Here is a 12,450-nt window from a genome sequence, read left to right as displayed (position 1 = left end):
CTGTCACTTAGGAAGTCACCTGTCATAACAAAGCCCACACTTTGCTGTAAAATGATGATCCATAGCCGCCTCTCCACAATGAATCGTACGTTTACTATCTGTTCTAACATAGGCACTATATACTCTTCCATTTTACTCATGATCCGAAATACTTTTCCTTCTTCTACAAACGACTGCAGTGTAAACGATTTTGATTCAACTGTGTCCGTTTGGGGAGTTAGTTTGCATATGAGCCCGCGTCTTTGTTCAGCTCTGATCCTTTTCCTGGCCCTGTGCGCAGGGCTTGACTGTGAACCGTCAGGGTGCCGGTATAAGAAGAAATGAAAGAGAAGAGGTGGCTCACACATGCAAAGCAGAGGCTCCCTTGGCCTTGAGCCCCTGGCCCCGTGGTCCCCTAGGATGCACTGCTACAAAAACAGACTTTTAAATGGCCGTGAAATGGCCCTTGAGTCTGGCCGACCGCATTACTTGACATGTTCAGCATTGGGAGACGAAGCAGGTACATGAGTCAAGACCAATGTCCCTGGCATTACGATAGTATTGTTTCTTAGCAGTGCTTTCTGCCAATAATTCATAGACCACAGCCTGGCACATGGGACCTTGGCGTATCTTCCATCCGCCTTGTGTGACAGCTCAGGTGGCACCATTACTCTTCTGTGCTTGTCCTTGGGCAAGAACAGGCACCGAGAAGGCCTTTTACCAGCATCCCAAACTGCACTAAGAAGCCTTTTTGTGAATGGCCCTGAGACCACCTCTGTGCTGAGGATTACTGCTGTTGTTCCTATGATTTATGATGATAGTGTGCCACACCGTTTTCAAAATACTACATCATCGCTCACCCTCACAACGTCACTCCGAGGTAGTTCTAGCAGTGTGGTGCTGTATGGTTAGAGAGGCTGCGACCTTCACAAGACCCCACAGTGCCAAGACTGGATTTGAATCCAGTCCCACCTACCCCAGCGTCTTCACACTTTCAACTAGGGCTTTATGCGTCTACATTATAGGCATTCCTGTTCTGCATGATTTTTTCCCTTGGTAACGTTAGTTTTGAACTCTTTCCATGTAAGTTTATTTCATTCTTTTAATGGCTACGTAGGATTGAATGTTTTGTCTGACTACTTTCTGATTTAGGTTGCTTTCTGTTTCTTTGTTCTTTCCTGTCGTAAATAATATTGAAGACCGTCGATACAAACACCTTTAAGCACAGGTATGAGAATTTCTGTAGGATGGCTTCCTAGAAATGGAATTGTGTGTCAGAGAGTTTGTGCATATTAAATGTTAATAAATATTGCCAGAGTTTCCTTCCAAAAAGAATTTTGCTCACCGACAGTGTGCGAGAAGCCTATTTCCTGACATTAGTCTTTTTGTCATTGCCAGTTTGGTGAAGAAAAATATTTTTTTTTCTAAATTGTGTTTCCCTGATTCCTGGTGGAGCTGAGCTAATTTTTATTTGAGGGGTCATCTACATGTCTTCTGGAAATTGGCTTTTGCCCTTATTGCCACTTATTTTTTATTAGAGACATTCTTTATATATTATGGGTTATAATCTTGTATCTGAAATGTGTGCCAAGTATTTTTTTCCCTGTTACTTCTCTTTTAACTTTATGTCTAGACATTTTTCTCTGTGCACACTGTCATTATTTGTGTTTATTGTGTTTCTAGATTTAGCCTTGTTCAGGAAGCCATTCCTACCCCAAGTTTCCTAAATTATCTCCTATATGTCCTTCTAATATTTCTACATTTTTGTTTCTGTTTAGCTCTGTAACTCTCTAGAACTCTTTTTTGAATAAGTTATGAGTCAGGAATCTAGATTTACCTTTCTTTACATGGAGAGTCCATTGTTCTCACCATTAATGGAATAATCCATTCTGTAACTCATTTGAAATGCCACCATAATCATAGACTAAATTCTCTTGTGTATAGTGTGCAATGGGTTCCTCTGACTTATCTGTTTCGCCAATTTATTTTATATTCCTGTACCAACATTGAAGCACTTTAATTATTTGCGCCTTTAGAATACTTTTCATGGGGCACCTGGGTGGCTCCGTCAGTTAAGCATCCGACTTTAGCTCAGTTTCAACTCACGGTCTATGAGTTTGAGCCCAGTGTTGGGCTCTGTGCTGACAGCTCAGAGCCTGGAGCCTACCTCAGATTCTGTGTCTCCCTCTCTCTCTGCCCAGCCCCCTCTCAAAAATAAACAAACATTAAAAAAAATTTTTTTAAGAATAACTTTATGTCAGGAATGGAAAATCTTTATTGATGCTCTGTCTTTCAAAAAATGTCTGTATATTTGTGTATTTTTTTTCCATATGAACTTACAGAATCAGCTTGTCTATAGACAAAACCCCTGTGAGCATTTTAATTGGGAATGCATTGCAATAATAGATTTATTTTAGATAATTTTAGATAAATTGACATCTTTAAATATTTTGTTTTCTCATCCAGAAATATTGCATGTTTTTTAGCCTTTTATGTCCGTCAACTAGGTTCTACCATTTTCTTTATGTCAGTCTCACGTTGAAGGCTTTGTTTGTTGTGATTTAGAAACGGAGTCCCATTTTCCCATTATGCTGACCGAATTTGTATTGCTAGTCAGTAGGAAAGCTATTGGGTTTTCTGTGTTAATTTTTAATCTAGCTATTGGAACTCTTTCATTAGTAATCTTTATATGTCTCTTATCACGTTGGCTAGGACTAGACCAAGGTAGAAAACCTTTGGTGAAAGTGTAAGTCATTGTCTTGGTGTTATCTTTGTTGAGAATGCACCTAATGTTGCACCACTAAATAGGATAGATATACCATATCAGTTTGGAGAACTTTCTTCCCACTCCCAGCTTACTGAGGAGTGTGCTTTTCACTAGAGACCACCCAAGATTCCTGTCAAGGTGCCTTCTTTCACTCACATTTGACCCTGGATGGTCTAAGGGAAGGAGCTACTTTGTGCGACATTTCCTATGCTTCCTTCATCCCCTGAGGGAAAAATAAGTAAGTAAGTAAGTAAGTGTGAACCAAAACAAGAATGCCTCTTCTAGAATTTTCTGACTGGGCACCATTGGCCAGATTTCATTCCTGGCTTCTATTTTGAAATAACTTCCTTTTTTTTTTTCCACTTGATTGTCTTAAGCAACCAACCAGCATCTCACGCTCTGGTTGCTAAGTGGCTTTTGCAGTTTCCACTGGAGGGTGTGAGAAAGGAATCACTACCTGACCTCTGGTTTCCTGTTGAGATTTCATGCAGGCGCAGGGTGCAGCTACTTCTGACTCTGTGCTCTCAGCCCTGCCTTGCATGTGGCCCATGCGAAAGAAGTGTTGCACGGTTGGTTGAGAAAAGGATTTCATCGCAGAGTACCTTTGGTAATTTTTAGGTGGTAAGGATGTTTTGCTAAGTGATAAAAAAGATTTCATTTTGTCAGGCATGCATTTGGAGCGTGACTCTAATGTGACTTGGCACCTGTCTGGAGAATTGTCCCTGTGTCCAGTGACATTTTGCTTTGGGGAAGTCAACACCTGCTGTGCTGGCATCTGTCATATTCAGGAATGTGAAATGCTCATGAATAATGCAGGGCCAACCTCAGTAAAGTGCCTTCTTCAGAAAACCACTTAATGTAAGACTTTGATAAAAGATCGTTGTAAGCAACACAGAAGAGACTTTGGGGTCCTTCTGAGGTAAAAGTTGTGGATGATGCCTCTTACCATGGTTTTTCTCCTCTTGATGCAAGCTAGATTTTATTATTTTTAGACAGTTTAGCTAAGGAAGCAAAAAACTTGCTAAATATGGGAATCCTGTCTTTTTATTGCTTTAATACAAACCAATATTAGTCTTCGCCTCCATTTGGGTGTTGTTTTGTGGGGGTAGGGTTTTTTGGAGATGGAGTGGGCTTATCACAGGCACATGGCGAGTCACTGGCAACCATCCATGGGTACCCAGGCCAGGGGACAAACGGGCTCCAGAAACCCCGAGAAGCAAAGCTGCCCCATCATCCAGGCACAAGTAGCTGGTCTGTGAGCCCCTTCCTGTTCTAATGGGGCGGCCTCAGCTTCCAGGGCTGTTGACGTAGGAGGCGTTGGTCAACTGGGCACTTACTTCTCCCGCCTCAGCTGTTTCTTTTTTTCCTCCAAATCCCGAGTCCAGAAAAGAGGCTGAGAGCTGTGACAGGGTGTAAACTAAGAGCCCCTACCTCTTCTCTTGCAGGCAGGTGACAAACATTACCACCCCAGCTGTGCACGATGCAGCAGGTGCAACCAGATGTTCACAGAAGGAGAGGAAATGTATCTTCAAGGTAAGATGGGCTCGAGAAGCCAGTAAGTTCTCCCCACCGGAGGAAAGAAAACCTTGCTTTGTCTGCTCGTTTTCAGAGAAGGAGGCCTTTCATTAGCCGCAAGGCTCCCCAGATCCAAAATGAACGTGGCCAAAAGTTACCTCAGCAATTAGTATTCATCAGCCAAGCAGTGGGCATGCTGGCAGTGAGCCCCTGAGTCTGTTGAACAAAGGAATGCGATGCTTCTGGAATGAACAAATAGGACTTGATGTTTGGTGCCATGGAGGTGAGGCAAGGATGAAAATCAGCGACACCTCCTTCCAGCCCTCCCCCCAGGAATAGGCTTGGGAAAAAAGGCAAAAAGAAAGCATTTCTAGATGCTACTGGGTCTTTGCTGCTTTCACTGCCCTGCGAGAAGGATTTTATTTTTTTTGCAAGCTCCAGGCGGCTCTTTCTTAACCGACTGAGCCACCCAGGCGCCCCTTGCAGGCGGCTCTTTCTTATGCACGCTTTCAGGAAGAAGAAAACCCTAATATTTGGTGAATTGCATCACAGAAGTATTTCATCCCATTAAGATAGCATAGCTCTCATCCTGAAAGCAAGAGAGACGGCAAAAGAAGGAGAGAGAACATACCCAGAGTCCCTGAAAGAGAAATGGAGAGATTTCTGGTGGCGAAGAAATATGTATTACCAGAGGGCTATTAGATGTTTTTTTTCATCGAAAATCATTTTGAGAAACATTGCCAGTGTTCAACCATGACTAGTTTTTATCTCCCCTAAAATGCTGAAACTTCTCAGAGAGAAGCTTAGGGAAGGATTCTCTTCCAGTCAAACGGCACCATCTGCACAAACATTTTTCTATTTTTAGCTGGAAAAAGAGCCATTAAATAGACAAGGGCTTATCAGTAAAATTAGCAAGAACCATGAGAGCTGGTACTCATTCGGTTTGGTAATTACTGGGTCTCATCTGCCTTCACATTCATTTCTTTGTTTCTCTGCACGTAACATTATGTGTATTTTTAATGAATGGTTTGCTTTGCTCTCTGTCTTGTTCTTATACAACTAAGAAAAGTCTACAGAAAAGATTCTTGAGTATTAAAGCAAAGCCTTAGCTACCGTCCTCTAAAAAGTGCTCACGGTAGGAGAACTGGACAACCCAAACATCCCTTCGTTTTAATGATCACTCTGGAAAATCTTGATTTAAGACGCCACTCAATTTTAAAGGGCCCGATGAAGGCAAGTGACAAGCTCTCAAATCCGTGGTCTCATGTGGACTTTATATGACACATTTCCCCGGGGGCAGGCTGTGAATCTGTGTAGCAATAGGCAGGTGTCGCTTTGCATTTTCAGCATGGAGCAGATTTATTCTCCATTTGGTGTCCAGGCTTTGTTTTAGATTTTAGTGTGTCGATTGCAGCCCGTAAAAACAAAGACACCGAGTGCGTGTCAACCCCGTGTCCGCGAGACCCTGAGACTGAAAGGCTCTGGGCACAGCTCTGCACGTGCACATGGTTCTGGAACCTGAATAGGGAGTGGGTTCAAGCTGTACACAAATACAGCACGTTCGTGCTACAAATAAACAACTACCCGTCCAGATGGGCTGTGTTCAGAACTCCAGCGGTTGTCCTGAACATCTTCTGGAGCTGGGCTTCGGTGCTCTTTGCCTGCCCTCTCGACACATCCTTGGCGAATGAGTAGTTCGTCTTCCTCAGTATCTCATACTCTCCCTGAGTCACATTCCTTGTGTGTCTGGCCCCTGGAGAACAATGTGACGCTGTGTGCAAACCCAGTGTTCTGGCCAACAACTCCCGCTTGGTAGAACCTTCACAGCGAATGCTGTCCGTGAGCCCACCCCTGCCCCTTAGCTCTCCACACTGGGCGGGTTTCCTGCGCTTTGTGGCCAGCCTCCGAGTAAATGTTAATGCTGACGGGACTATGAATCTGGCTTGTTTCATTTTCTTCTTTTTATTTTATTTTATTTTATTTTATTTTATTTTATTTTATTTTATTTTATTTTATTTTATTTTAGTGTTTATTTTTTGGCTCTGGGTAAAGCAAGATAGAAATGATTGTTAAAGAGGGATTAAAGTGGTCCTCTGATAATAAAGGGTATTATGTCATTAATATTATTTTAGCTATTTTAGCTCAGTGGTATAAAATGACTCAAGAGGTACTTTAGTGACTTTTCGAGGACACACAGTTTGTTGCTTGAAGAGAGAAAGATTTAACAGTGAAATGTGGGAAGTCTAATATTCATACCAAGACTGAACAGATTCGTATCATTTACTCTCTGCTGTCACCTTAGTAACTTTATTTGCTCGTCTTTTTATTTTTTTTATTTATTTTTTTTACATTTTATTTATTTTTGAGAAACAGAGTGAGACAAAGTGTGAGTGGGGGAGGGGCAGAGAGAGAAGGAGACAGAATCTGAAGCAGGCTCCAGGCTCTGAGCAAGCAGTCAGCACAGAGCCTGATGTGGGGCTTGAACCCACAAACTGTGAGATCATGACCTGAGCCGAAGTCGGATGCTCAACCGACTGAGCCACCCAGGCACCCCTGCTCAAGTCTTTTTAAGTCCTTCAGTTCTGCCATAGCCTTGTGTAAACATAGGATTTACATACAGGTCTTTGCCACAACCGGATAAATGACATATATATCTAGGTATACAAAATCATGTAGGCGGGCGTGGATTCTTACTAGAGTTTTCTAGTGGATATAAGTGTTTTGCTTAGTTCTGTGATACTCGTACCATCCATGGAAGAGCTTCATACTCTGGGAACATGAGGCATTGACACCGAAACAGAAAATGACAGGTAGTATTTCCACTCATTTCAGAGCGAAGGCTTTTTTTGGTTAGTTAAAGGGTTAAAGGTTAAAGGAAACTTCTGCATTTGTACCATAACTTTCAACCTTTCTACTAGTTGGCTTGATTTTCCCTATCTTTGTAGATGACTATGTATCATTGGATCAACAAAAAATTCAGTGAGTTTTGCTTCTGGATATGGTTTGACTTCATTCCCCTCTAAATTGCTTAGTTGTTTGGATGTTCTAGAAACATGGCTTATAACTTAGACTCAAATTCAACACAGCTTATAGGAAGCACACAGACATGACTTTGAAAGGATAATAGTATGGCCCAAAACAAGAACAGCACTCAGTCAAGAACTAAACATCTCTCACATCGAAACACTTGTGCCCAGGTAGTGGTCTCTGTGGTCTAGAATTATGACCTTTATAGAGCAAGCTCAGACTGGATGAGGAAAACTCACCTGGAGGTTGGAGTTGTCATAATTCACTTGGGCACAGGGCTTTAACACTCCCCTGTGTTAGGGAGAGAAGGATCTGAACCATTCTCTGAAGTTCTATCTAATATGACTATGGCTTCTTTCCATTTCCCTTAACTCTTTGCGGGGCACTGTGTCTTTCCAGGTTCCACCGTTTGGCATCCCGACTGTAAGCAATCTACCAAGACGGAGGAAAAGCTGCGGGTAAGGAGACAATTAGAGTTGTAATGCCAGCTGCATTTATTGGCCGTCAGTGTCACAGTCACTAGTGTTCAGGGCTGGAATTTGGGGGAAATTACTTTCTCATGATTTTTTTTTTCTCTCATTAACAAACCAAGCTGAAAGACCATTTAGCCAGAGAAGGAAGTTCCCTTCCCTCCTTCGTTAAATCGATTGTGGTTTTTATTCCAAACGCTCGTGTTGGAGAAAGTAAGCCTCACTAGTCCGGTTCGTAGGAAAGCATTCAAGGGAAAAATCAAACCATACGCACGTGAAAAAATGATTCATCCAGTTCTAGGCCCAACATCTGGTGACCTCACCAGGCTTTTTTGTACTTCGGTCCATACTGTACGACCTCAACCCAAATTCTGCATCCGTGCTTAGCTCCTGGTGCATTTTACTGACCTCTTAAATCCAAATTCACCGAGGGGCCTCTGTCTCCAGAAGCTGACGGCTTGTCGGATAAAACCTTTGGGGAAATAATGATGAGCCCAGAAGGGTCAATGTGAATAAGCATCCTGGATGGTCTTGTAACTTAACTCTTAGGGGACATCAGAATGGTTTAGTAACTATCCCTGAACACTGAGCACACGGGCAAAAGGGTAGACGCTCTTCATCTCTCCCTTCTAAAACCTTTTCCTGGCCTTGCTCAAGCCTGACAACACCTCTAGGTGACACTATTTTATCTGTTTCGGAAGCAAAGAGCTGTGCACACGTGTAAGGCATCATCATTATCTGTATCCTGTTCGGAGGCCCCTAGTTTTTTCCCCTGGACTGTGAAATACTTCCTGAGTAATAATCACACTGGATCCCAGTTCACAGCCTCCTGGTTTAGCCAACCCTTGGAAAAACTAGTTTCTGCTCCACTTGGCATCTCAGGGAAAATAATGGTCTGAATTGCCTTCGGAAGCCAAACTCTAGCGTGTGGTGTCACGTCTTCTTGAATTGCCATTGGTAGGCATCAGCAGCTGTGTATTGTAATCCCATCAGCATCATACTTTTATGGAGGAGAGCAAAAAAAAAAAAAAAACCCACCTTTTCTCAGAATAACTGAGTAAAAACCAGACAAGCTGAAAAGGAATTTGTCCACCAATACCAGGATGGCTTTGGTCTCTGTTTCTACAAAACAACTCCAGCTTGAACACGTGCGTGTAACGCTCAAGTCCATCGACCAGGCTGATGCCTGCTGGAATGGTCACCCATGTTGGGCACCAGACTCTGCGAGTTTGGAGGAACCATGGATGCTTTGGAAATGGGTTATCTTTATAAAATCCTAGACCGTGAAAGATAGTTATTGTCACTTTTATCGTAAGAATGTAAAATTCATAGCGTAGCTTGGGGCTGCTGCCCAGAAACCACCCAAGTAGCTAGTGACTTTATGCCATCTCTACAGTGTTTTTTTCAGTTTTTTGAATAATCATTTTCACTTCATCCCTGATGAACTCTTTTGGGACGTGAGGAGAAGAATGTTAATGAGACCAGAGTACATGGAATGTGTGTCTTTTCTCTGTAAGGATTGCTTGAGTTTGCAGATAGTGTTGCTAAAATAATATTAAAAAAAAAAAGAAAGAAAGAAAAAGAAAAAAACACTCTTGATTGCAACTTGATAGAACTCTCTGTATAAGCTTATGAAAACAACTAGTGAAATATTTCTACTCATTCTGGCCAAGAAGAGCTATTAGTTTTTCTTCCTTTAGTAAAGTTTTCCAGAAAATTCCAAAACGTTTCTCCTAAAGCCAACATTCAACCACTTGGGCGGTCAGGCCAGCCCTCAGCTCGCTCACCTTTGGGAAGCTCAGTAGTGAGAAGGATGGGGCATTCCAGAGGGGAGGAGGTCCCTGTGTGCCCGGAGTGGGGTACTTGCTGACTGACGCTCTTGGGGCTGAAAGGGGAATCAGTTTTTGAATAAGGGAGTAAATGTTGTGCTCTCTTAAGGGTGTGTCTACAAATCACAGACCTTGAGCCAAGATCTCCAAGCCTTTCACAGGGTGTCACATCAGTGCAGTTACCATAGCAAAATGAAAATGTTTTAAGACTCTTTCTGCCACCCCACTGAGTAATCCACATTCTTGGTATTTAAGAACTCACAGGGCGTTTGTAATGACAGATTCTAAAAGACATCTGTCAATGGCTCCGCTGGTTTCTTACTCTTCATATATAAAAATGTCTCGGCCAAAATAAATGGAAAGAAATCATGGGAAGTTAGAATGTGGGTAAATAAACTGTAACTTGAAGGCCAGTTAATATGCTTTTAAACATGGGCCCCCCCCAACACACACACACACACACACACACACACACACCCCAACTCTAAAGTGATGCCACTTGATGTTTAGTATCAAATTTGTTTTCCCAAAGGTTTTGTGTTGTGTTGTTTTTTGTACAGTGTTTCTAAATGGAGGATATTTCTTTGTTCATTCTTTCCTTTTCTCATGTTTTGTGGCAGCCGCCAAACATTCATCGTTCTTCATCCGATTTCTTTTATCCCAAAAGTCTGGTTCGACGCACAGGACGGTCTCCGTCTCTGCAGGTTGGCACTGTGTCTAAGGCTGAGGCTTAGAGCCGCTGTCCTGGCCCCAGGCTTCTGTGGCTTGCCGTCCTCGTGCTGCTCGTCCCACATAACTTCTCCGGCTCCTGCAGAGGCAGATGCTTTTTCTCACCCCACAGAGTGCATCTCACATTCCGATTCTGGCTGTTTTCTTCTCTCATTATTGTTTTCATTTAGAGTACTGGCTAAAGTGTCACCTTCATTAAAGCGAGCACATGAGAAGCTCCCCTTTGGGTCCCGGGTTCACACATTTGTTCATTGAACAAATGTTTGCCAGGCACCCAGGTATAGTCAGTGCTGGGCTGGATGCTGGTGAATAGCAGGGAAGACAAATACGTCGTTATAAAATGGTATAGAAGCACATCACCTAGATCAAGGAATGTCAGGTGAGAGAAAGGGTCCCAAGGGGCTCTCCCTGGGAACAGTGGTCCTTGAGTTGAAGTTTGGAGCCTGGATGGACATGATGAGAAAGGGGTGGGGCTGCTGAGGGGGATCGCAGAAGCATGGAACTAGGGGAACACAATGCTTGGGTAGGGAGTGGTTCATCTCAAGAAAGCAGCAGGGAAGTGGAGAAAGGAAACAAGAGACCAGGCACCTACCCTGCAGAGGCCAAAGGATTTAAATGTACTCTATTTGCCCTCCCTAAGAATCCCTGGGAGGTAGCTATCCTCACTCCCATTTTACAGATGGAGAGGCTGAGACCGATCACAGTTAGGTACTTTCCCCAGAGTTACACCACCGGTCAGGGGTAGAGCTGAGATTGGAAGCCGGGTCTCTGAGCCCATAACTCATGCTCTTTGCAGCACACCACCGGGCATCAGAGAGGAAGTCAGGAAAGCAGAAGGAGAGGAGCATTACACACGGACTAAGTCCGTGGGGGTAGGAAGGAGAGCAGCATGCCCCGCAGGACGACGCAGAAGCAAAGTGAGAGCTCAGCCAGCCCTCCAGATGAGCAGTGAGGCAGGAGACGGTGCTTCCTGCACACACACACACAATATCTTCCGTGGGGGTCTTGAGAACCCACTGAAAGCTGTGAAATTATAAGAACTTTCCACGATTCTCTCTCTGCCCAGATGAAACCCAGTTTTTAGCTCTGCTAACAGTTCAAGGTTACACTAGAGCATTTTAAATTTTTTTTTCAACATTTATTTATTTTTGGGACAGAGAGAGACAGAGCATGAACGGGGGAGGGGCAGAGAGAGAGGGAGACACAGAATCGGAAACAGGCTCCAGGCTCTGAGCCATCAGCCCAGAGCCTGACACGGGGCTCGAACTCACGGACCGCGAGATTGTGACCTGGCTGAAGTCGGACGCTTAACCGACTGCGCCACCCAGGCGCCCCACACTAGAGCATTTTAGCCCGGGCTCCGCGTATGCCTGTCAGAACGGCACTAAGGCTGAGAGGTGTTGCTCAGTCTACTTTTATTAACAGTTTACCTTCTTTTATTAAACGGTTTGGAAGATAGTTAGAAGCATGTATTTTTAGAGTGGAAAGAAACCTTTTAGACATCAACCCCCTCAGTTTCCTCGTCTATAGAAGGAGGTCAGCCCAAGGCTCCCCGGGCATCAGCGGGCAAGATTTAACTGCAGATTCCAGGCCTCGGCTACGTGGTGTTGGCCCATGATAGCGGCTTGCTCTCCAACTTGCATTTGTCACGTGATCTTCATTCTGTCGTAAAGCTTCAGCTCCAGTAGCAGGGTCTTCACACGCAATGAAATTCTAGTCTCACGAATCTAGCACAACAGCCAAAGATTGCCCCCCACTGCAAATAGTACCTCCGTTTGGCAAGAAGTTGCTTTTTCAACGGTTTTGGGGTCTTTTTCCCAAAAGTATACGTTATAACTCAAATAGGATTCTATTTTGGTAGCCTAAGGCTATAGCCAAATGATGCATTTTCACGACTTGAACAAAAATACCATCATCAAGTGTGAAATTCTTGGTTTGCTCCAGACCCTTACATTTTAAAGATGGGGCGCATCGTAAGCAGTGGTGAGTTAGAGGAGAGAGAGAGAGAGCTCGGTTTTTAATAACCACTCTCTTCCTCTCCTGTTCAAAAGGGACATCTGATTCCCATTATCCAGCCATAAATCTCAATGAAGTCAGCTTGAGCTCCATCACAGAAAGTTGTAAACAGCTTGGG

General features: G+C 43.6%; 1 protein-coding gene across 8 annotated transcripts in view; it reads left to right on the top strand.

Moving 5' to 3' along the window:
• The window catches only part of ABLIM1 (actin binding LIM protein 1), a 191,375-nt gene that overhangs the window by 134,931 nt on the left and 43,994 nt on the right, over positions 1 to 12,450 (top strand). For all 8 annotated transcript variants that reach the window (XM_047073482.1, XM_047073481.1, XM_047073484.1 and 5 more), the window contains 2 exons: positions 4,192 to 4,279; positions 7,688 to 7,746. In XM_047073482.1, coding sequence (XP_046929438.1) covers positions 4,192 to 4,279; positions 7,688 to 7,746 — 147 coding nt within the window. The remainder of the gene's footprint in view (positions 1 to 4,191; positions 4,280 to 7,687; positions 7,747 to 12,450) is intronic.

This window comes from Lynx rufus, unplaced genomic scaffold, assembly GCF_022079265.1.
Source record: "Lynx rufus isolate CCGP_SWC_20201006 ecotype Redwood Valley unplaced genomic scaffold, mLynRuf1.p SCAF_11, whole genome shotgun sequence".
Classification (NCBI taxonomy): Eukaryota; Metazoa; Chordata; class Mammalia; order Carnivora; family Felidae; genus Lynx; species Lynx rufus.
Note: the sequence above shows the minus strand (reverse complement) of the source record. Positions and strands in the feature narration are given on the sequence as shown.